Consider the following 25,410-nt stretch of genomic DNA (forward strand, 5'->3'; position numbering starts at 1 on the left):
AGTGTTAGCATGTGACAGAGATTCAGGAGTGGTTTGGAGACAGGTGGGCAGATGGAGTCTCTGGCTCCTCCAGCTCAGCCTGCTGATCACCTCTGCGAGGCCTTTCCCTGAGTGTCATGGGATCAGAAATGTAATTGTACCTTGCATCTAGGTTTAAGGGCTCCCGTTTATACTAAACAACTCATGAGGTAGGAACTTAATAACCATAAGTGAGCAAGTATTCACCTGTGATTTGAAAAGATACAGTGACACGTATGAAAATTTTGAAGAGTTTATGTGAGCAAAAGTAAATTCCAATCAGGGTATGTTGAACTGAAAGTAATAGGAGAGCTCCACAGAGCAGGGAAAAGACTTTTACAGAGAAAAGGCAGAAGACAAGCAAGGAAATTATTTCATTGGCTCTATACCAGCCTTTGAGCTGCTGGGAAATCGTAGCTGCTGTTGGTGCGTTGATATGTTGGTCTTGAGACATTCACAGGCTTAGGTTTGGGCTCACTTTGTAGGCTACTAAGGTATGGCAACCACTCACCCTAATTTCCTCCTTGTTTAATTAACAGTAACAAGCACCCTATATCTGACAGAACCCTGTTCTGTGGTGAGCAAAAGAATCTCCAGTTTTTAAGAGTCCGTATTACAGATCAGAAGGCTGCTGGGTGAACCAAGATCCAGAGAAAAGGGAATTGGAAACACCTAAGAATTTCCCCCAAATAAGGTAGCTTGCCCTTCTAAGGATATTTTTGTCCCACCACAGCCTGATATAACTTAAAGTATTCAGAGCTTAGATTCCACCAGCCCCTTCTCAAGTCTTGGTCCCACGTTTACTAGCCATGTAGCTTTGGACAATGCAGGCAACTCCTCAGAGCCTCCATTTCCTCACCTGTGAAAAATAGTCTATTTTAATAATCTCACTGTACTTTCTTTATGGTTGACTATAAGGTCAAATTAAAAATAGATGTGAAGGTCATATTATTTTTTAAAAGATTTTATTTATATTTAGAGAGCATGGAAGGGAGGGAGAAAGACAGTCAGAGAAACATCAGTGTGTGACTGCCTCTCACGTGCCCCCCACTGGGGACCTGGGCTGCAACCCAGGCATGTGCCCTGACTAGGAATCAAATGGGCAACCATTTGGTTCACAAGCCAGCACTCAATCCACTGAGCTACACCAGACAGAGCTATTTCAACCAATTGAGTTTTGCCTGGCACTAGGTCAGGCAGAGAGCCCTGCCTCTTAGCAGATGAGAACTAGGCTGACAAACTCCACATCTTTGATTCGATGTTTTCTAGGCAACTGGCAAAACACCGTCTTTCTTATCTGTAAAATCAGGCTTTAGTGTCCTGTCATATAACATATTTAGAAAAAATTCTTGACCAAAATCAAGAGAAACACTTTTCATTGACATGCTCCACATAAGTGAATTGAAAAATTTGTAAGACAAATAATAATGTTCCATTAGAAAGTCAGAAGGAAGATATTAGAAAAATTTTTATAAAGTAGGCTCTTTGGCTCTGGCCAGTGTGGAGCATTGGCTCATGGACCAAAAGGTCACAGGTTTGATTCCCAGTCATGGCACCTACCTGGGCTGTGGGTTCAGTCCCAGGGGGAGCATGTGCAAGAGACAACTAATCACTTTTTCTCTCTTACATCAACGTTTCCCTTTCTCTCTCTCTTTCTCTCCCTCCCTTCTACCTTTCCTCTCTCTCTAAAGCAATTGGCATGTCCTTGGGTAAGGATTAAAAAACAGGCTCTTTTGTTTCTATTAAAGATAACTTAGTAAGCAGGTACTACTTGTACGTGTTTATCAGCCAACATCTACTGAGTCCCTGTCCTGGGTGTTTTTGTTTGTTTGCTTGTTTGTTTTAGAAAATAAAAACTTTTTTTTTAAATCTTACACGATATTTCACATTACATATAATATTACAGTCCAAGATTCTACAGCCACCAATGCCCATAATCATGTAAATATATCCAATTCCATCACGGCCTTTTCCTGCTAAATGAGGCATGGGTACTGCAGAGGGTCAGGTTTTGAGCAGAAGTTGTCCTTGAAGGGGTGGCTCCCTCAGTGCATTAGGAACTAGCCAATGAGCCTTACTTGCTAGAACTGTCTGATTCAGAGGAGAGGAAGGAACAGGGTGTGCTGTGTCCTGCGGGTACTTTAAAAGTAGCCATGTAGTTGAAGACCACACTACTCTTGAGGACTGGACGCCTAATCATTGCCTCTGCCTGTTGGCCCTGCATCTTTGCTGTCAATCCTAACATAAGGGACAGCACTGGCATCCAGTTGTAACTGTTCCTTCTCGTGGGAGGCACTCGGAAGCACTTCTTTATCTACCTTATACATATGACAGAGTGGCTAGCCGGATACAACTCTCAGAACATGGAGAAATATGTACTCTAGAGAGCAGCTCGTGCTCCCTTTCCTTCCCTTCCCTTTCTAAAACACACATAAGTGGTCTCTTCACTGAACTGTCCGGCCCTGTTAGAGGTAGTTTACCACGTCTGTGTGATAATCATAAAAGACTCAATATTGTATAATAAAGCCAAGACTTTGCTTGCAGAAAGGTCTTGTCACATAAAATAACTCCGTTTCTACTCTTCTTGATAAGAATACTCACCAATAAAGATACATGGATTGGTCTGTGAACTACCAGGGCTCCTACTGCTGAATCACAGAGGCATGAAGTAGAACCCTCTTCATGTCCCAAAGCACATGTTGTTGAGGCCTCATGAGTGACAAACAAAGCAGCTGGCTGAAGGTGTGCATGCAGAAGTAAAGGACAAATGCCAGTCAAGCGTGACTGGTGTGGCTCAGTTGCTTGGAGCATTGTCCCAGAAAGGGAAAGGTTGCCGGTTCGATTCCCAGTCAGGGAACATGTGTGTGTTTGGGTTCAGCCCCTCATCAGGGCGTGTGAAAGAGGCAGCCACACTGTGTTTCCCTCTCACATTGATGTTTCTCTCCCTCTATTTCTAATTCCCTTCCCCTTCTATAAAATTAAGTATATAATATCTTTTAAAAAATACAAATACAAGTCAACCAATATTTTTGTTCATGTTCTCAGGTGATCAGGAAAGACCACTGAGCCATGGGGATGTGGTTGAATGAGTCATCCACAGATGACTTCATCCTCCTGGGCATCTTCTCCCACAGCCCAGCTGACCTTGCTCTCTTCTCTGTGGTCATGGTGGGGTTCTCAGTGGCCCTCTGTGGAAACGTCCTCCTCCTCATCCTCATCAGCATAGACCCTCGACTGCACACACCCATGTACTTCTTCCTCAGTCAGCTCTCCCTCATGGATCTCATGTTGGTCTGTACCAATGTGCCAAAGATGGCAGCCAGCTTCCTGTCTGGCAGGAAGACCATCTCCTTTGTGGGCTGTGGCATACAAGTCGGCCTTTTTGTCTCTCTCGTTGGATCAGAGGGGCTTTTACTGGGGCTCATGGCTTATGACCGCTATGTGGCCATTAGCCACCCACTGCACTATTCCACCCGCATGAGTCAGACGGTCTGTCTCCAGGTTGCTGGTACTACCTGGGCCTTTGGGATACTAGATGGTTTGATCCAGATGGTGGTAGTGATGACCTCCCCCTACTGTGGATCGAGGGTTGTAGACCACTTCTTCTGTGAAATGCTATCCTTGCTGAAGCTGGCCTGTGTAGACACAACCCTTTTTGAGAATGTGTTACTAGTTTGCTGTGTATTCATGCTGCTCCTTCCCTTCTCCATCATCGTGGCCTCCTACATTTGCATCTTGGGGGCTGTGCTCCATTTGCACTCTGCTTGGGCTGGTAAAAGGGCCCTGGCCACCTGTTCCTCCCACATGACAGCTGTCTCCCTCTTCTATGGGGCAGCCATGTTCATCTACCTGAGGCCTAGGCACTACCGCACTCCGAGCCACGACAAGGTGGTCTCTATCTTCTACACAGTCCTCACCCCTATGCTCAATCCCCTCATTTATAGCTTTAGGAACCGGGATGTAATGGGGGCCCTGAGGAAGGGGCTAGAGTGTTGCAGGGGTGGCAGCCAACACTGAACGGCCAGGATAACAGGGCGGGAGAGCTGGCCATCTTCAACGTGACCGACGGCCTCCACATCTTTACCCTCACTGACACCTTCTCGGGGCCTTCTGTGCCCACTTCAGACCCAGAGCCCCAGACGGCAATGAACACGCACATCCCCTCACTCTCTGCCAGCTGGCAGTTCCTGCAACATACCTCCCAAGAGGATGACGGTGACACGTGGGCACAGCCCTATGAGCCCTTGGACTTCACCCGGGACCTGTGGTGAGGTGCTCTCGTGGCCACAGGGCTGGGTCCTGGGGGGCTTCCTCTGGGACAGGAAGCATCACCAAAATGCCAGCATACCCGACAGATTCTGCATAGCTGCCTCTCAGAATCACATGGGTGTCTTTAAAAACCTCTGTGGCCCTACAACAAACCGATCACATTGTAAATCCTCAGCTGGGATACATTGAAGTGTTAAAGGCTTGCAGGTGACTAATGGGCAGCCCAGGAGGAACCTGGGCCCCAAAGCAGGGCCTGAACCCCCTTTGTACCATAAACTTCTCAGAATGTTGGTAAAAGCACAAATGCATAGAACACGCATAGAATACAAAGGAACCATTATATTAACATACAGTAATCAAACACTAAAACAAATATATTAGGTGGGCCAATTTTCCATGTTAAAGATGATCTAACAACAGTAACTTCAACCAGATATTACACCGTACTTATTACACAGTAAATAACAAACTATAGCAGTGGGCCTAATAAATGATGTAATTTCAAAGACGTGATAAGCATAAACAATATTTCACGGTGTCCCCAGCAGCGGCAATGTCATTTCAATAGAATCCTTAACAGCTGGAATTTCTATTGGTGATTTGTTGCTTCCATTCCTGACATCCAGAGGGCACCGCCACCTGCTGGCGTTTGTTAGGAGTGCAAACCCTCGGGTCCCACCCCACAGGGGCTGCACCTCTGTCCTTCCCTCAGACCCGCAGCCAGCTCCACCCCCTCCCCATCTCAAGGAGAATCTTTTTCATTCTGTGAGAATTCAGTGGAAAGGTATCTCATGCTAAAAATCAATAACCATACTACCTTTTTCTTTTTGTGCGTGCAAAGTTCAAAGAACTGAGTGCCTTCTCATTTGCAGACATATCTTGTTTTATTGCTTACAATCTCTTTTATCTTTACTGGCCATTTCTATTTCTTCCACGAACTGGGAAGGTCAGGCATTTTGTCTGTATTTCTGTGGAAGTGTATGTCTCTAGCAGCTCTCTTTGTAATCAATCTGTCTTATGGTCAAAAGTTGACATTATTTACTACTTTGTCTTTTATCTGTTTGTTCTATACACGAATATCCTTATAAACAGATATTCTCTTCACGTATCAGTATTTGAGATTTTTTTTTTATTATTAAGTTTAGAAAGATTTCTCCCCCCTGTCAGCTGATGGTAAACATACACCTCATTTACTTGCTTACTTTCAACTCTTTATTCTTTATTCTGGAGAATGGTGAGTAAAGAGGTCTGTAGATTTTCTCTAAATGGTTGTTTTAACATTCATTGTGCTGAGAAATTCTGGGAAACAGAACAGCAGCCTCTGACAACTGGCAACGGGTCCGTCACCATCAGCCAGCTGGCCTTCCATGAACAGAAGCAACTTCACAGAACACCAGCCTTAGAGGAGGGCAATCTGATACTGGGGTGAAGAAAGGAAAAAACAAGCTACTGCATATTTTGTCTGAGCCCAGACAAAAGCAAGGTCACTGTGTCCATCACAAAACTCCAAGCATCACCCTCCTGACCAATGTGAGTGACGGCCACCCGTCACCAGTTAGAGCTCCAGCCTGCTTGCCTGGGTGGGACTTCCTACGATTCCCGGTCACAGAGCCATTCTGCTTCCCAACAGCAGGCAATGCACAGCCACCTCCCGCTTCCTTCAACACTCCTAAGTGTCACTAATCAGAGTCCCAGTAAGTCCCACACACCACCCTCTTGCTGAGTTGCTCCACAGCACCCCCACGTGAGTTCTTCCTCACTGAAGTGAGCAATGCACCCACCTTGTTCAATTACTGGTGGCCTTTGGGTGGTGGGGGTGCAGGGGGTGGGACAGTGCTTTCCTTCTATATACAGACCCTCTGTAGTCCTGGTTCCATTTCTAGTCTTTCAGGATGTTTTCAGTTATAATCTATTCTAACACAGGTGTCATACTTGATTCAATATCTGTTCAACAACAACCACTCAGAGTTGCTCTTCTTTATCAGGGGCTGGGCTGGGTAACTGGGCTACGACTCTAAGAGAGGCAACAGAATTCGCTGATGAAAAACTTCAGCATTGTGACATGTAAAAGGGACGTGGAGAAGAACATGAGAGACCTACTTCCTAAAACTTTCTCTCCCAAAAGTGAAGGTCACTTTTATACCCACCCTCTAGGGTACACCATTCTCTTCCCTGCACCCCCACACACATCCCAACAAAACCCACTAACACCTGGGAGGGAAGAAGGCAAGGACTACCTGATGCTCTGACTATCCCAGAGCCCTGCTCACCTAGAAACAGCTAGAATAAAATGTTCCCCCAAATTACTCCTCCAGGTCAAGCACTACTGATAGAGGAACTCAAGAGTTAAAGATTTTAGGGGCTTCCGGTCAAGATGGAGGTGTAGATAGACATGCCACACCTCATTGCATGACTATAAGAAAGAACACACCTAAGTGAAAAATAAAAACACCCAGAACTACTATAAATCACCCAGCAAAGCACCCAAAACTGTACCCAAGTCTGACAACCAAGGATTTAAAGAAGCTACATTCATCCAGACAGGTAGGAGGGGCTGAAACTGGGAGTCCCGGTGGAGAGGACTCCATGTGGCAGTGAGCAGGAGCAGAGAAGCGGAGGGTGGGCAGGAGCCATCAGAACAGGTGGCCCCAAATTCGCCTGCGGTGGATAAAACTCATGGAGACACCTTGTGAACTAGCCAGCCAAGCCCCAGGCCAGACCTGGCAGCACTGGGAAAAGGAAAGCCTCATAAATTCTGGCTGTCAACCCAGTGCGGACTGGGGCAATGGAAAAAACTACCGGTTTCTCAGGAGAGCCTGGAATGCATGCAAACCCACCCACCCTGGAAAACACAACCAGGACAGTAGCCAGAAGGAGTGCCAGTCACACTCAGGAAGTGGATGAAGTGACTCGAAACGGGCGAGGACCATGCAAGTACCCAGAAGTCAGCCAGCAGTGTCATTGTCCTCTCTTCTATCCTTCCCTCACACAGGGAGACACAGGTTGCCACAGTGGGCAAATACCCAAGGCTCCACCCCACGAGACCTAACAGGGCCACTAAAAGGAAATCAAAGAGGCTCTACCTAGTACACAGACAAGGGAGCCTACCAACATCAGGAGACAAAGAAATGTGGCCCAAATGAAGGAACAGAAAAGACCGCCAGAAAAAGAACTAAGCTAAGTGGAGATGACCAACCTATCAGATGCAGAGTTCAAAATGCAGGCAATCAGGATGCTCGAAGATCTCAGTGAATGCAGCAAAAGCATTAGGGAAGAAATGAAGGCTCTACTAAGGTAATAAAGAAAAGTCCACAGTAAACCAACAGGGAAGGGAAGGAAGCTGGGATTCAAATCAATGATGTGGAAAATAAGGAAGAAATAAACAGTCAACCAGGACAAAATGAAGAAACAAGATTTCAAAAACCATGAGGAGAGTTTAAGAAGACTCTCGGACATCTCCAAAAGGGCCAACGTCTGAATCATAGGGGTTCCAGAAGGAGAAGAGGAAGAGCAAGAAACTGAAAACTTATTTGAAAAAGTAATGAAAGAAAACTTCCCTAATTGGGTGACAAAAATAGACATGTAAGTTCAGGAAGCTCACAGAATTCCAAACAAATTGACCAAGTTGGACCCAAAGAGGACCACACCAACATACACCATAATTAAAATGCCAATGGTTAAAGATAGAGAGAATCTTAAAAGCAGCAAGAGAAATACAGAGGGTTCCCTACAAAGGAGTTCCCATAAGACTGTCAGCTAATTACTCAAAAGAAACTTTGTAGGCTAGAAGGGAGTGACAAGGAGTATTCAAATTGATGAAAAGCAAGGACCTACAACCTAGATTACTCCAACCACAAAGCTATCATTTATCGTTGAAGGACACATAAAGTGCTTCCCAGATAAGGTAAAGCTAAAGGAGTTCCTCATCACCGAGCCCTTATTATATGAAATGTTAAAGGGACTAACTTAGGAAAAAGAAGAAGAACAAAACAACAAATATTAAGATGACAACAAACTCACAACTATCAACAACTGAATTTAAAAAATGCAAAAAACTAGAACAGGAACAGAGCTACAGAAATGGAGATCACATGGAGGGTTATCAACAGGGAGGAGGAGGAGAGAGGATGGAGGAAAAGGTACAGGGAATAAGAAGCATAACTGGTAGGTACAAAACAGACAGGGAGATGTTCAGAATTGTATAGTAATGGAGAAGCCAAAGAACTTGTGTCCGACCCATGGACATGAACTAAGGTGGGGAATGATGGTGGGAGGGGGTGCATAGGGCAGAGGGGAATAAAGGGGAGAACAAAATGGGACGACTGTACTAACAAAATCAATAAAATATATCTAAAAATCATGAAGTATGATCTTTTCAATGTATTGCTGGATTTGTTTGGCTAATATTTTCTTGAGGTTTCTGCATCTATGTATATCAGGGATATAGGCCTACAATTTTCTTTTATTTTTTTTTCAATTTTAAAGCAGTGACTGTTTATTAACGGACCAGATTACAAAAATGAGCATGGTAGACGCCATAGTTCATCCTTCTAATAAGCCTGTTGATCTAGTCCTCCCTCTTATTAGCTGTATTTTACATCCCCGTGACTATTTTGTAACTACCAATCTGTACTTCTTCATCCCTTCCAAACTGGTCCTCATTAAACCAAGTGCTGAGATTAGTAGGTTTGGGGGCAGAGGGGACTGAGAAGTAGAGCCCAATGTCACGCTCAGGAAAACCCTGGGAGAGGCTTTGGAGGCAGAACCCAAAACAGCTTCCATTTTCCACCAGGGTTCTTCTGGCTTTTCCAGGACATACTCAGCCCAGGTTCGGATGCCTGCCACTTGAAAGCCAGTAATCAAGAGATAAGGGGGCCCTGGCTGGTACACCTGTGGTTAGAGTGTCATCCCAATATGCTGGGGTTGCAGGATCAATCCCCTGTCAGAGCACATAAAAAAGGCAATCAGTGAATAGGACTTGGTAGGTGGGGCATCATGCTGCAAGGTGAGAGAGCGCTGGTTCAATTCCTGGTCTGGGCACATGCCTGGCTGGTGAGTTTGGTCCCCAGTCGGCATGTACAGTAGGCAACAACTCACTGTTTCTCTCTCACATCAATGTTTCTCTCCCTTTCTTTCTCACTCGCTTGCTTTCTCTATAAAATCAATAAGCAAGTAAGCAACCAAAAACAAAAAAAAAGAGGCTTTGAAATTTCACTGGGTCTCTTTGGACTCATCATGTAAGGGAACCAAAAGGAAGAGAAGAGAGCAGCTCTTCTGGAGTGGGGTGGGGAATTGATATGATCACCAAGGGGAAATTGTTCATGTAACAGGGGATTCTGCGAGTGTTCCCGTGCCTAAGAGAAAAGAAAATGGAAATGTGTGGCCACCAACCAAGGGCAATATACCCCTTTTGGAATAAAGATTTAGACTACAGCCACAGCTAATCATCCCGAACAATGAGGTTCTAGCAGAGGGCAAAGGGAACAGGGAATGGGAAGTAGAAGAAGGAAGTTATAAACATCAAGTATGGCATCGTGATCCATTGGTGTGCGTGTGTACGTGTGAGTGTCTGTGCACGTAAGCTAACTTGTTCTTCCCTGTCATCCTTCCTTTTCTCCCTGACACCCTGAGTGTGGGTGGGGCTACACTCAGAGATGAGGTGTAAGTAACATCATTGCCCACACATGGATACCGTGAACAAGAAGGTGCCATCAGTACAAAGAATGGTGACATGTGGTTATGCTGCTGCCGCCCTGCATGGAAGTTCAAATACAGATAAAATGATGCATCTGCTGAACAGCCAAAGGGGTGGACGGTGTCGTTTTTAGGCTGTCCCCTCAGCTCCAAGCCCACACGTCTTCACTGCAGTTGAGATGCGGGGCCTGCTTTGCCACCAAGGTTAGGAGGAGCATCTGCCAACAAGGCACAGAAGTGGACAGTACGCTGAGAAGAGGGGAGAGAAACTCTTTCTTGACTTCCCACTTTTCCACCAAAATCATTTCAGACATGTTCTTCACTCTGGCTGTTGGTTCCACTTTGCAGATTTTGTCTTCACTCTCCTGACGCCAGTCTCCTCCCGTCCTTCAGAGGAGCAAGCCCTGGCTGACCAGCACCTGTTCCTCAGCCATCTGGGGACAGACAGTGACCTCTGAAACCCTGCATTACCGAACCAACCACACAGCACCCACTAGTAACACGTCTGACACCCATCTCTGCAGGCCCCTCATCTTCCTCTGGGCTCTGGACAACCCACAGTGAGTCAGGGCTGGGCAACCTTCTCAGTGGCCTGGGCGACCCTCACAGACACCCCTCTGAGGGACCAGCTGGTCCGTGTCTCCTCCTTTGACACTTGGGCACAAGACTCCAGGTTTTACTGACCTGAACCCCTCCCTTCACATTCCCAGGCCTAGAAATAGCTTCATCCTGCAGGTCTTTTTCTCTGCAATCCTTACTGTTCTTGTGCTATTTCAGTTCTCAGACATACAGTTAGCATCTCTTTACATTATCTTTTCTCTGTTAAAATATTTGACGTGGTGTTTTCTTGACTGGGTTCTGAGTGACAGACATAGGTTTTAAAATAATGGCTCAAATTCTGTCTTTACTTCTGTTGTAATCCTCATCCTCCAAGCAGAACACTATGTAGAACTTGAAGTGCTGAGTGAATCACAGCTGTTACAGCAAATTTGGCATGTGAACACACACAGCGCTTCAAAAATGTTTTGTGTATTTATGTCATTTGATGCTTCCTCTTGCATTCATTTAACGAGGTTTTCACTGAGCAACTTCTACTCATAATGCACAGGGCCAGGTACTCATAATATGCAAAAGAAAGGCACTACCCCTGCAGAGACCACTTCTAAATAGAGGGATATATTTTTATTTTGTATCAGAAGCTTTATAATGTGTTCATTGAGTCAAAGAAGAAAGCTAGGACCTACCCAAAAAGAATTATGAAGATAATTTCTGCCATCTATAATTCTGATATCCATGATTATTAGGCTGAATTATCAATTAAATAATATACTAGTATATAAAGGGACTGGGATAGTGCCCCACACTTTGTAAGCACTCAATAAAACAGTCACCAAAAAGAACAGTTAAGACATAGAGTGAATTCATTTCTATGAATGAGGACCAGTGACAACAGCAATGTGTCGCTTCCCATGAGCCGTTACAGGTCCATGTAGTGATCCCTAGGTGCGTGCCTCTGAGGCAGAGAAGGTACAATATTCCCTTTTACTAATAAGGAAGCAGACACTAACAAGTGGTGAGTGACTTGCCAACATCATATAACCAAGATGTGGTGGCAGCAGGCACAGGATGCTCTGGCCGTTCATTGTTGGCTGCCACCCCTGCAACAGTCTAGTCCCTTCCTCAGGGCCCCCATTACATCCCGGTTCCTTAAGGTATAAATGAGGGGGTTGAGCATAGGGGTAAGGAGTGTGTAGAAGATAGAGACCACCTTGTCATGGCTGGGTATCCGGTACCGCCCAGGCCTCAGGTAGATGAACATGGCTGCCCCATAAAATAGGGACACAGCTGTCACATGGGAGGAACAGGTGGCCAGGGCCCTTTTACCAGCCCGAGCAGAGCGCATATGGAGCACGGCCCCCAGGATGCGAACATAGGAGGCCATGATGATGGAGAAGGGAAGGAGCAGCATGAACACACAGCAAGCAAAGAGCAGGGTTTCAAAAAGGCTTGTGTCTACACAGGCCAATTTCAATAAAGCTGGCACCTCGCAGAAGATGTGGTCCACAACCCTTGAGCCACAATAGGGGAAGGTCATCACTACCACCATCTGTATCAAACCATCTAGTATCCCAAAGGCCCAGGAACTACCAGCAATCTGGAGACAGACCCTGTGATTCATGCGGGTGGAATAGTGCAGTGGGTGGCTAATGGCCACGTAGCGGTCATAAGCCATGAGCCCCAACAAAAGCCCCTCTGATCCAACAAGAGTGACAAAAAGGCCAACTTGTATGCAACAGCCCACAAAGGAGATGGTCTTCCTGCCAGACAGGAAGCTGGTCGCCATCTTTGGCACACTGGTACAGACGAACATGAGATCCATGAGGGAGAGCTGACTGAGGAAGAAGTACATGGGTGTGTGCAGTCGAGGGTCTATGCCGATGAGGACGAGGAGGAGGACGTTTCCACACAGGGCCACTGAGAACCCCACCATGACCACAGAGAAGAGAGCAAGGTCAGCTGGGCTGTGGGAGAAGATGCCCAGGAGGATGAAGTCATCTGTGGATGACTCATTCAACCACATCCCCATGGCTCTGTTGTTCACAGTCATCCTGAGAATTTGGACAAAGAAATCATGAACTAAGTGATATACTTTATTTATCTCTGAATTCTTCTTCTTTCAGCTATATGTTTGGTAACCTACCAGAGCTCAACAACATTTGCTGTGGAACATACAGGTGGATGTTCTTTCATATTCCCATGTCTCAGATGGTAGGATCTTTGTTAGCTCATAGGGTTGGACCATATAACTATACCTGCATGTTTCCATAAGAAAACAATAGAAAGTGAATTATTTTGTGTGCACAGGACCATTAAACAATCCTCTTTCAGCAGGCAAAATATTGGCTTTCCCATAAGACACTGACATTTGTTAGCAAAGATTCTGTGGATGCATTCAACTGTCTCTAACAAGACTAGAACCATTTCATGCCCAAGAGATAATTTATATGGCTTAAAATCCCATATAATATATTATTACATGGGTTAATAAAATAGGTTTATATGGGTAGGCAATAGAGACAGGAGATGTTCTTTATTTTGCTCAGGCCAAATATCAAAATCATTTTAATTCCTCTATGTCATTTATTCCCGATATCCAAACCATGAGCAAAGCCTCTTAACTTGACATTCGACTATCTCAGATCCCATCTAACCCTTATAATCCTAACGCAACTGCCCTGGTGAAAGATACAGTCCTTCCTCCACTGGATTGTTTAGGGTTCTACTCAGATCCTGGCTGCTATCCGTGGAATCTCTTGAGTCTATTCTCATAGCAGTTCAAATGCTTCTGCGAAAATATAAGTGATATGATATAACTCTCTTACTGAAGGGTATGTCAGTGACTACCAAAATCTTCCAAATAAAGCCCAAATCCTATGAGGCCTTAAATCTCTCTCCCTCTCTCTTCCCCTCACCCCCACCACCAACACACACCCTGGTGCCAGTACCTCTGGCCTCATCTCCTACCATGACCCCTTCACTCACTGTGCTTCCATTAATTCCTCAGACAACCTGGCCTCACCCTCACCTTTGGCCCTTGTCTTCTCTTTGTCTTTCCCCCAATTTCTATCTCTCACCTGCTTTAGAACTTTACTTCAATGCCAACCTCTTTAGAGATGTCTTCTGTGAAAGACACATGACACGCATGTGCACATGTCTTTCACTCTCAAGCCCAAGCCCTTTCCTGCTTTTTCTCCTGAGTGTGTGCACCATTTAACACACATATGCTCACATTTTTGACTTGTATTGTCTGTGTCATCCACCGGAACAGAGAAGCACCATTTACTTTCACCACGACACTGGCAGCCCCTGGAGTGTTGCCTGCCTCACAGGGCACCCTCAGCACAGAGGGGCTGACTGAAGGGGACCATGCACGATGGGGAGATGTGCAGTTGCTACTTCCGTTTGCTGAGAGCAGGGGACTCCCCTTCCTTGCAGGAGACCTTGCTCTCGACTCCACTTTTCTAGTTTGCTGCTGTCTTCTTTCCTCTGTGGGACAGTAACTCATGGAGTGTGAAATGTCTTTATGTATTTACAAAAAACAAGGACTTCTCTACAAATGGATGAGAATAGTATCGAGGGGACTATAATGACAAGTCTATCCAGTCACCTAGGACACACTACAGGGTGTGTCTTTGGCATCTCTCCTGTCACCCACTCATCCCAGTGTCAGAATCCCCACCTGTCCCTTCCTCCAACATGCATTCAACCATGGTCCCTTACACTGCTGCCTATCCCATCTGGCTACACCATCACCACTGTCCCTGGATGGTGGAGACTGTCCCTAGCTAGACTTCCCTCCCCATTGCCCCCTGGCCTCCACCCCATTCCATTTGCACACAGCACCAGAGTGAACCATCGTCATGAGAATAAAAGAAAACATACTTCAAAAGGAGGCAAGGTTTTCCTCTGGCTGTATACCCATCCCCTGGACCCAGGCTCACGCTGCTCTCCCTGGAGTTCATTTCCTGCTGGCCTCACCTGCCTCCTGCCTTTCCTCCCACCCAGCAGGCAGATGCCAGCCTCAGGGGCCCAGGTTCTCTCAGCCTCTTCATGGAAGGCTCTTCACTGATTGCTCCACTCTGTTGTCTCGCCTGCTCCTCACCTTCTCAGCCGGGTCATTTCTTAACACCTATTTAGACTTGAAATCCTTCTTCTCTCCCCACTCCTTCCCTGCCTTGCATTTCTCAGAGCACTCAACAAATTGACTGTGCTACATTTTATGTACATGGATTTGTTTCTGCTTTCCCAACTAGAACCCATGTCTCCTGATGTAGCTTTTGCTGCTGAGAATATCCCTTGCTCAGAAAACAGTGACAGCTTATGTGATGTTCTCATTAGAGATTGTGGAATCATTCACTGTGCATACAAAACTACTCAAGAAGCTATTCTAGCGTCTGACACGCTCGTATTTTCTCCTCTCTGACTTCATTCCATTATGCTGCATGTTTAATGAGTGGCTTTCTTGTTCTTCCTAGAAATGGCTCCATAAAAGAACCTACCTTCTCTCTACAATATTCCTTCAGGGAAAACGTGACTCTATGTCCCACGTCAGTCTGCGTATCCTCCTCTTTACCTCTCCACATCCGTTCTCAGTCTTCCTGCTTTCAATCTTCCTTCATTCCACCACAGAGACACCAGTACAGAAAAAGGGAAGGAGGAAGGGAAAAGGTCAATGAGAGGTTAAGGGAAGAAAAAGACAGAAGTAGATCAAAGGAAGAGGACCAGAAAACAAGTGAAAAGGCACATAACAGTAGAAAGCACATACACAAGCCCACCAAAGAAACGCTGAAAAAGGCAGACATCAGGAGGAGGAAGAAATGCTTATAAGTGAATAGAAATGAAGACACAAGCCAGAAATCAGTAACAGGAACTGTAAGGAAGGGACACGAGGGGTGATGGGAAAACAACGCACACTTACCTCAGGCCAGGTTCTCTGGAGAAAAAGTGACTCCACAGCTACCCTGTGCAGGAGTTTCTGGGATGAACATCATTCCATCGTCCCTCACTCACTGGGTCGGAGGGGACACAGGGGACAGGGAGACACTTCTCCAGCTCTGACCTCCCTCCTAAGCCCCTCACTTCTCATCCTCCCTGTGGTTCTTGGCTCTGTCGGGCTCAGACACACAACAGTCTCCTCTCAGCAAAAGGGTGAGAGAGAGAACTGGGACTTAGCCAAGGGGATGGTGGTGGGCAGATGGGCTCAGAGCCAGCACCCATGGAACCCTTGCACCCACTGGTGCCTGTCCACCTGCCACATGCTGCCTCTCAGCTCAGCTGGCAGACCTGTCTCCCACGGCCCAATAAGGCACTTCACTCAGAGCTGCAGTGAGGAAGGTAAAGCTGTCCCCCACCTCCCAGGAGAGCCCTCAGACTTCAGCCCTGAAGCAGGAGCTCCCAAGATTACAATTAAAGAGACTCCAAAGCGGACCTTCGGGACAGAACCAGAAGCAGGCCCCGTGGAGACCATGTGAGGAAACCTGGTCAGGGAGGGCCACAGGGCATCCAGAGTACAGGAAGGGGGACACGTTTCTGGGGCTCTATCCTGACACAGACACAATCCACGCTTCCCCGATCACGTCAAGGGCCCTCATGGGGTCTCCACCTGTGACTGGCCCAGGTGGCTCTCCACACTCCACAGTCCACACCTGTTCTTCATCTGCCCTGCAGGTCAGCTCACACCTGCTGAAGGCCTAGGATACACAGAACACTGAGTGAAATGTTGTCCTGTGTTCCAAGTGGGGCCTGGACACAGCCCTGGCTCCCAGGAGTTCATGACCCAGTGGGAGGGAAACAGAGCACCCGTCTTCACAAGAGTCAGATGGCAGCATGGGAGCTGGGTGTCGTTCACATGCTGTCTGGTGCTTCTCTGTGATCAGCGCCCTGCCCGGTGTGCTGTGGTCTTCAGTTTTATGCCTGTTGGCCCAGTGTGACCATAAATAGCAAACTCTTCACTCTCTACACTGCCCCAGCCTGCACGGTAAATTTAATGGCCACTTTACATTTGCCTTTACGTCCTATAAAGCTGGGTGATTTTTTCATTAGCCAATGTCTTTCCAATTCACTTGCAAGTTGGCTATTTCATCAGTTTCATTTGTTTCTTCTACATCTTTAGTTACTAGGTTCCTTTGTTATAACATTTTCTCTGTGTGTTTACCTCTCTCTGTGCTTCTGCTTCCAGCTACGAACTGGAGGCAAGGAATACGCAGAGGCCCCCAAGAGGAAGAGGCAGGAAGACCAGGGAGCAGAGAGAGAGGGAGTGAAATGGTCACCTAGCAAACGCGTTTAAGGCACATTTGCTTTTGAGGACTGGACCTAGCCCATTTACCCCTCTTCTTTCTCTTCATTCTTCTCCTCTTCTCCCCCTTATGCACCTGCTGTTTCCCCACATCCATACTTTTGCTCAGGCCATTTTTCCCCCACTGGAAATCACTTTGTCTGCTTCCTATGTTCCTCTTCAGTCACTGCTAATTCTCCAGGACTCCGATGAAATGCACCTACTCTCAAACTTCCCAAAGCACTCGATCCACACTGACATCCACGTCCTGGGAATCCCTGAAGCCTCACTGTCCGCACCTTGCACAGCACAGTCTTACTGCTCCGTGACAGCTCCTATATTACAATTGATTGTACCGAACAGCCTGAAGGTGGTTATATACAAACGAAAAAACACCTCTATTTTTCTAAAAATCACTGTTTTTAAATATGATGTCTCAATTCTTTTTAAAAAGATTTTATGTAAAGAGGGGAATGGAGGGAGGTGGAGAGGGCAAGAAACATCAGTGTGTGGTTGCCTCTCATGCACCCCCTACTGGGGACCTGGCCCACAATCCAGGCATTTGCCCTGACTGGGAATCAAACAGGCAACCCTTTGGTTCGCAGGCCAGCACTGAATCCACTGAAGCACACCAGCCAGGGGTGATCCCTCATTACTTTCTACACTTTTCATGACACCTCGTGCACAGGAAAGAGTTGAGCAGTAAGACTAATGTTCATTTAGCTATTCGAAAATCCTACATGGAAAATCTAGACTTCCATCCCGTATCCAAGTCAGTGTTTCTCTCCTTGATCTGGCCTACATCAAGACTAACTAGGGTCTTGGAGGTCCACTGCAGGAAAGAGAGAAGACTCTGTTAATGATAATTGTTGCTTATCTTTAAAATTCTAAGGAATGTAAAAATAGTCTTTGAAATGTCTATTTTTCTGAAATAACAGGGAAGTCTGAACTGATCCTTTCTCTTTTACTTTAAAAGCTGCCTTGTACATATAGAGGCTTTCCCTTTTACTTTAATTTATAAGTCTACTTTTTTAAAAAAACACAACTTTTAAATGCCTAAGGGCATTCAAATTACTCCCCCAAATTTGAAACCCTATATGAAAGCAGTAACTATCATGTAAATGTCCACAAGATGTCACTATTAATACTTTTAGAAATTCTTTTTAATTGTTTATCCTAATATTAATTTTAATTTCCTTATATTTTAGGGAAACACACAAAAGTATGTACTGATTAAGATATATGATTCTTGAAGTTTGTTTCCAAATAATTCAGAGATGAGGGACACAAGGAGAAACGGGCAGGAGAGTAGATGACACAATATTGGAAATGAGTTAAAAATACTCAAAACTAGGCAATGAGTACACAGAAGCCGATTATACTATTCTTTCTGATTTCACATATATGTCTCAAAAATCTAAAAGCTCACCCTAGGTGATTTGAGTAAACTACAATATATCCACCTGGTAAAGTACTATACAACTGTAGGAAGGAACATAAAGTATTTCTATCTGCTAGGCTGGAGTGACCTTCAGAATACAACACTGAATGCAAACCAGTGCCCACAATATGCCATCTCTCGTGGAAGAAAGGGGGATAATGATGTACAGATTTGTATATAATTCAAAATCAAACAAGGAACAGATCACCAAAAATGAATAAATATGTTACATACAGGAGGAGAGAAGAAATGTAGAGATGAGACAGAGATAGAAACTAGGAGTTTTTTAATATGCCTTCTTTTATAGATTACACTTGGGCAAATGTTTCACCAATTAAAATGAAAATTCAATAAAAAGGAAGATTAGAGCCATCAAGGGCTAGTTTTTATCAGAACAACTTTTACAATGAGAAAAATTACAGAAGTTGAATAGAATCTAAGAAAACAAAATTTTTTGAAAGCATCATAACAATACTAACAGAACCATGACTCAAGGCCAAGATCCCAGGGAGAAGGGACATGTTTTGAGATGACTTGGACATTCTATGGTGTCTTTCCTTTCAGGACTTGTACTGATTCATCAGTGGCACAAGACATAATGGCCAGAGACCTGAGCAGAGCTTTTGGGAATCTCCTGGATCTGGGAGTCAAAAAATTGAAGATCAGAGCCCTCAAAACATTCCAGGGTTTCAGCAAAGACGCCAGAGAGTCTGTACCCTAAGAATAACTGATTAACGAGATCATAATCAACTTCTCATAAACACTGAACCCAATTCAGCTTCGCACTCATCAGTCACAGGCTGGGTTTATGTAATTTGCTGCCAGTTTGGCTGCATGACCAAAGGAAAAGTAAATCATCTCTGCAGGAAAAGGTTATCATCCAGAGCTTTAGATTTGCTTTATAATTTGTAATTGCAGTGTCTTCTATTCAAGGAAAAATGACCATGCATTCCAGGAACAGGATAAAATGACCAAAAATCAGGAGAGAAGGAAAAGAAACAAACACAAAATAGACCCAGATACTGATATTACCATTCATGAACTTTAAAATATCTGTTATTGTGGACTTCCGGCCAAGATGGAAGTGTAGGTATACACTTCACCTCCTCACACAACCAAAAGAAGAACAACAAATTCAAGAACAAAAAATAACCACAACAGCCAGAAAATCAAATTGTTTGGAAGTCCGACAACCAAGGAGAGAAAGAAGAAACATTCATCCAGACGAGTCGGAGGGGCGGAGAGGTGCAGCCAGGGAGGAGAGGACTCATGGCAAGGTGGAGGCTGGAGGATTGGGTGGGCCAGACACCAGCTGGTGGAGCAGGTGGTCCCACATTTGTGTGCAGATAACTGGGGAGCGAGACAGACCTCTCAACCCAGGCTTCCATAGCGGGGGAAATAAAGTCTCAAAACCTTGGACTAAAAAATCCTGTAGTGGTTGAGGTGGCAGGACAAACTCCCAGCCTCACAGGAGAGTTCATTTAAGAGACTCACGGGGACCTGGAACATACAGAAAACCACCACCCTGGGGATCAGAGGCTTACCTACAAAGGGGCTCCCATCAGACTATCAGCTGTTTTCTCAAAAGAAACCTTACAGGCAAGAAGGGGCTGGAAACAAGTATCCCAAGTCATGAAAGGCAAGGACCTCCATCCAAGATTACTCTATCCAGCAAAGCTATCATTTAGAATGAAAGGGCAGATAAAGTGCTACCCAGATAAGGTCAAACTAAAGGAGTTTATCATCACCAAGCCCTTATTCTAAGAAATGTTAAATGTTAATGTTACTTATTCAAGTAAAAGAGGAAGATCTAAAATACGAAGAGTAAAATGAGAGTAAACTCACAACTATCAACAACTGAACCGAACAAGAACAAAAACGAAAATGAACTGAGCAAACAACTAGAACAGGAGCAGATTCACAGAAATAGAGATCACACGGAGGGTTATGAGTGGGGAGAGGGAGGAGGGAGATGGGGGAAACAGTACAGGGAATAAGAAGCATAAATGGTAGGTACAAAAAGGCAAGAGGACGTTAAGAATAGAATGGGAAATGGAGATCCAAAAACATATACATACGACCTGTGGACATGAACTAAGGTGGGGAAATGATGGCGGGGTGGGGGGCAGAGACAAGAAAGAGGGAGAAAAAGAAGAGAGAAAAATGGGACAACTGTAATAGCATAATCACTAAAACATATTTTTGAAAAAGACAAGGTGGGGGATGATTGAATGTGGAAGGTGGGGGTGTAGGTAGGGCAAGGGAGAGTAATGGGGGGAAAATTGGGACACCTGTAATTGAACAACAAGAAAAAAATGTTAAAAAATAAAATAAAACATCTATTATTACTGTGCTGAAAATCAAAGAAAGCAAGGCAGATAATTTCATTAGAAATCTGTAATCTATGAAAATATCAAGTAAAATTTTTAAACTCAAAAAATAAGAACTTAATAAAAGGAATTAGCAACAGTTTAGACACAGATGAAGAGAGGAGGAGTGAATTCAGTCAATACACCTATTGGTCAGTAGAAAAGTAAGGTTGAAACACAGAGGGAAAAGAATGTAGAGTGTAAATATGGAAAAGTGAATAATAAATGTATGACCACAGTAAGGTGTAACTTAAATGCAACTGAAGTTCCAAAAGCGGAAGAGAAAATAGAATAGGGCAGAAGCAATATTTAAAGAAAATACTGGTGGAGAAATTTCCAAAAGTGATGAAAGACATCAACCCACAGATTAAGAATCTGTATTAACCAAAACCAAGATGAATAAAAAATATCGATAGCTAAGTCTTGCTGGCTTCATATGATGAGTTTAAAAGAGTTCCTTCCTCTGAAATTTTTTGAGTAGTTTTAGAACAGGAGTATCAAACTCATTTTCACCAGGGGCTGCGTCAGCTTCACAATTGCCTTCAAACGGGCCAAATGTAATTTTAGGACTGCATAAATGTAACTACTCCTTAACAGTTAAGTGAGAGCTCAGCGCTGCTGCCAGGTAGAAAAAAGGTGCCAGGCCACATAAAACAAGGTGGAGGGCCGGATTCTGCCCACGGGCCTTGTGTTTGCCAACTGTGTTTTAGAAGAATGGGTATTTAAATCCTCTGTCAATACTTGGTAGAATTCACCTGTGAAGCTGTCTGGTCCTGGGCTTTTATTTGTTGGGTTTTGGGAGGGTTTTTTTGTATTACTGCTCCAGTGTATTTCTAGTAATTGGCCTGTTCAGATTTTCTGTTTCTTCTTGGTTCAGTCTTAGAAGTTATATGTTTCTAGACTCTTCTTGGTTGTCCAACTTACTGGCATATACATGTTCACAGCATTCTTTTTTTTCTTTTAAGATTTAATTTATTTAGAGAGAGTGGGAGGGAGGTAGAAAGAGAGGGAGAGAAGCATCGATGTGTGGTTTCCGGGACCTGACACACAACCCAAGCATGTGCCCGGACCAGAAATCAAACCAGTGACCCTTTGGTTCACAGGCCAGTGCTTAATCCACTGAGCTACACCAGCCAGGGCTCACAGTGTGCTTAAATGGTCTGTATTGCTATGGTGTTGGTTGCAATCTTCCTCTTTCATTTCTCATATTATTTCTTTGCGCTCTCTCTCTCTTCTGTCATTTTAACTTGATAAGCCTGGGTAGAGGTTTGTTAATTTTATTCATCCTTTTAAGAACAAGCCCTTGGTGGCATTCATCTTTTTACTGGCTTTTATTTTTGTCTCTTTTATTTATTTCCACTCTGATCTTTATTATGTCCTTCCTTCTACTACAGTGGGTTTTGTTTGTACTTCTTTTTCTAGTTCCTTTAGGTGCAAAATTAGATTGTTTATTTGGGATTTTTCCTGTTTGTAGAAGTAGGCTTGTATAGTTATGAGCTTCCCTCTTAGAACTGCTCCTGCTGCATCCCATAAATTTTGGCAACTTGGCTATCTTCCTCCGTCTCAAGGTAGTTCTTGATGTCCTCGATCCATTGGTTATTTAGGAGCATGTTGTTTAATCTTGACATATTTGAGAGGGTATTTTTCCCACTTTTCTTCCTGTTGTTGGTTTATGATTTTATGGCATTATGATCAGAAAATATGCTTGATATAATTCAATCATCTTGAGTTTATTGAGGTGCATATTATGGCCTAACAAGTAGCCTATCCTGAAAAATGTTCTATGTGCACTTGAGAAAAATATGTACACTGCAGTTTGGGCTTGAAATGTTCTTTAAGTGTCTATTAAGTTGGGCTGGTGTAGTGCAGCATTTAAAGCCATTATTTCCTTATTAATTTTCATTCTGAATGATCTATGCATTGAGGTAAGTGGGGTATTAAAGTCCCCAGCCATTAGTGTGTTACTATTAATTTCCACCTTTATACCCATTAATATTTCCTTCATACCTTTGGGTGCTGCTATGTTGGGTTTGTAGATATATGCAATTGTTATATCCTCTTCTTGGGTTGATCCCTTTGACATTATATGATTTCCTTATTTGTATCTTTTTACATTATTTGTTTTAAAGTATATTTTGTCTGATAGGAGTATTGCTGCTCCAGCTTTCTTTTCATTCCTATTTGCATGTAATGTCTTTTTCCATCCCTTCACTTTCAGTCTGTGTATGTCTTTTGCTCTAAAATTGGTCTGTTATCAACAGAATACAGATAGGTCTTGTATTTTTGTATCCATTCTGTTCTGCTATTTCTTCTGAGTCAGGCATTATTCCATTTACATTTAAAGTAATTATTGACAGGTATTTGCTTATTAACATTTTGTTAATTGTTTTTGGTTCTTCTTCTGTGTCCCTTTTTTCTTCTCTCCATCTCTTTCTTTTGATTTTCCAGCTTTCTTGGTATTTGCCCAATTTTAATTTCCTCTCTTTGCTCATTCCCTCTTCTTCAGCTTCCTGGGTCTTCCCACCTCTCCTTGGATCCTTCCCCTCTCAGCTCTGTGATCTACTCTCTCCTGTGTGGGCACCAGCCTCCAGCGAAAGTCCCCAAGAGCGTGGCAGGCAAACACATGTCCTTGCTGTTGTGAAAATAGAATGAAAACCAGTCAAGGAAAACTAAAAAATTAGAAGGAAAAGATAAATTGGTTTTTGGCCATCTGGTTTCTAGTGAATATGTCATTTTGAAAATTGACCTGCTTCCACAGTAAAATGCCAAAATAGAGTGATTATAAAATTATGGTCCAATTTGGGACACTCTTGAGAGTGAAGGAAGTACTCTCCACCATTCCACAGGGAGAACAGACATAAGGCGTCTACATCACAGGACAGCCCCCAGCACACTGGGGAGGGTGCTGATCACAGAGAAGCACCAGACAGCATTTGAAGGACACCCAGCTCCCAAGGGGCCATCTGACTCTCGTGAAGGAGGGTGCTCTGTTTCCCTCCCACTGAGTCATGAACTCCTGGGAGCCAGGTTGTGTCCAGGCCCCACTTGGAACACAGCACAACATCTCGCCCACTGCTCTGTGTATCCTGGGCATTCAGCAGGTATGGGCTGGCCTGTGGGACAGTAAAGAACAGGTGTGGACTGTGGAGTGTGGAGAGCCAACTGGGCCAGTCACAGGTTGAGAGCCCATGAGGGCCCTGGGGGTGACTGGGGAAGCTTGGAATGTGTCTGTGTGGGGGTAGAAACTTGTCCTCCTTCCTGTGCCCTGGCTACCCTGTGGCCCTCCACTGACCAGGTTTCCTCACATGGTCTCCACGGGGCTTGCTTCTGGTTCTGTCTCCAAGGTCCCTTTTGAAGTGTCTTTAATTGTAATCTTGGGAGCTCCTGCTTCAGGGCTGAAGCCTAAGGGCTCTCCTGGGAGGTGGTGGACAGCTTTACCTTTCTCACTGCAGCTCTGTGTGAAGTGCCTTAATGGGCAGTGGGAGACAGGTCTTTAAGCCCAGCTGAGAGGCAGCCTGTGCAGGTCGACAGGCACAGGCGGGTGCAAGAATTACATGGGTGCTGGCTCTCAGCCCATCTGCTCACCACCATTCTTGACTAAGTCCCTGTTCTCTCTCTCACCCTTTTGCTGAGAGGAGACTCTTGTGTGTCTGAGCCCCACTGAGTCAGAGAGTCACAGGGAGGATGAGAAGTGAGGGGCTGAGGAGGGAGATCAGAGCTGGAGAAGTGTCTCCCTGTCGCCTATGTCCCCTCTGACCCAGTGAGTGAGGGACGATGGAGTGATGTTCATCCCAGAAACTCCTCCACAGGGTAGCTGTGGAGTCACTTTTTCTCCAGAGAACCCAGCCTGAGGTAAGTGTGCATTGTTTTCCCATCACTCCTCTTGTCCCTTCCTTACAGTTCCTGTTACTGATTTCTGGTTTGTTTCTTCATTTCTATTCACTTATCAGCATTTCTTCTTCCTCCTGATGACTGCCTCTTTCAGCGTTTCTTTGGTGGGGTTGTGTATGTGCTTTCTAGTGTTAAGTGTCTTCTCACTTGTTTTCTGGTCCTCTTCCATTGACCTACTGGTGCCTGTTTCTTTCCTTCACCTCTCATTGAGGAAAACCCTACCTCCTTCCCTTTTTCTGGACTGGGGGCTCTGTGGTGGAGTGAAGGAAGGTTTAAAGCAGGAAGACCAAGCCTGACAGAAAAAGTGACCATTTGAGATGCTAGAAAGGTTTCCTTAGTTGTTTTGCATGTTACACTGAATTGTTCCACAGTATCCACAGCATATGTCATATATATGGGCACTGTCCTAAGAGCTATGATCCCACTGTGGGCACAAGTGGCATCAGGGAACATAGGTCCTACTTGAGAAAGGAGAAGTAAAAAACCCCCATATAAATAAAACATAGCATGCCCAATTTCTCAAGTGCCATGAGAAAGAAAAATTAGTAAAGGAATGGGAGGGAAGAAGGATTTCAAGTTGAAATAGGTTTTGAGGAAGCCTGGCTGAGGAAGTGCACCACAGGGGATGCAATACTGTGAAGCTGATCAGGGAAGGAAGAGCCTCCTGTGGAGAGGGTGGAGTGGGTGTGAAGGCTCCCCAGGCTGGCCTCTGCCTTCTGGCAGGGGAAAGGAGTAGGAGGCAGGCAGTACCTGAGTCAAGAGAATACCAGGGAAAGCAGAATGAAAGGAGGTCTGGGTGAAGACAGAAGGCTTGTCAGAGCAGTCTGGCTTTGTTATTGAAGCATTTTGATCTGATTTTTTTAATCCTCACTTGAGGATATGTGTTATTGATT

At 44.7% G+C, this 25,410-nt stretch overlaps 3 protein-coding genes across 3 annotated transcripts in view; 1 reads left to right on the forward strand and 2 right to left on the reverse strand.

Moving 5' to 3' along the window:
* The window catches only part of LOC128779388 (olfactory receptor 2V1), a 32,501-nt gene extending 16,781 nt beyond the window's left edge, over window positions 1-15,720 (reverse strand). Inside the window, exons 1-2 of the mRNA XM_053912728.2 lie at window positions 15,461-15,720; window positions 15,042-15,155 (exon numbers count right to left, since the gene is read on the reverse strand). The gene's annotated coding sequence lies outside the window, so the exon portion shown is untranslated. The remainder of the gene's footprint in view (window positions 1-15,041; window positions 15,156-15,460) is intronic.
* Window positions 3,088-4,035, forward strand: LOC128779389 (olfactory receptor 2V2-like). The gene has a single exon (XM_053912730.1). The coding sequence runs from the start codon at window positions 3,088-3,090 to the stop codon at window positions 4,033-4,035; it is 948 nt and encodes a 315-aa protein (XP_053768705.1).
* On the reverse strand, window positions 11,150-12,775 carry LOC112297491 (olfactory receptor 2V1). Its single transcript, XM_053912726.1, has 2 exons — window positions 12,683-12,775; window positions 11,150-12,590 (listed from the first exon to the last, which is right to left on the reverse strand). Exons 1-2 carry the CDS (start codon window positions 12,730-12,732, stop codon window positions 11,621-11,623), a joined length of 1,020 nt encoding a protein of 339 aa, XP_053768701.1. The 5' UTR covers window positions 12,733-12,775; the 3' UTR covers window positions 11,150-11,620.
* Window positions 15,721-25,410: the final 9,690 nt, after the last annotated feature.

The sequence above is a fragment of the Desmodus rotundus genome, chromosome 10 (genome assembly GCF_022682495.2).
Source record: "Desmodus rotundus isolate HL8 chromosome 10, HLdesRot8A.1, whole genome shotgun sequence".
Classification (NCBI taxonomy): domain Eukaryota; kingdom Metazoa; phylum Chordata; class Mammalia; order Chiroptera; family Phyllostomidae; genus Desmodus; species Desmodus rotundus.

What these genes read in the sequence shown, in the direction of transcription:
- LOC112297491 (XM_053912726.1), bottom strand. Translation starts at nt 12,732, where the DNA reads ATGAAAGAACATCCACCTGTATGTTCCACAGCAAATGTTGTTGAGCTC. An exon ending in GCAAATGTTGTTGAGCTCTG is followed by an intron (nt 12,591 to 12,682) that starts GTAGGTTACCAA and finishes CCAAATTCTCAG; the next exon opens with GATGACTGTGAACAACAGAG.
- LOC128779389 (XM_053912730.1), top strand. Translation starts at nt 3,088, where the DNA reads ATGGGGATGTGGTTGAATGAGTCATCCACAGATGACTTCATCCTCCTG.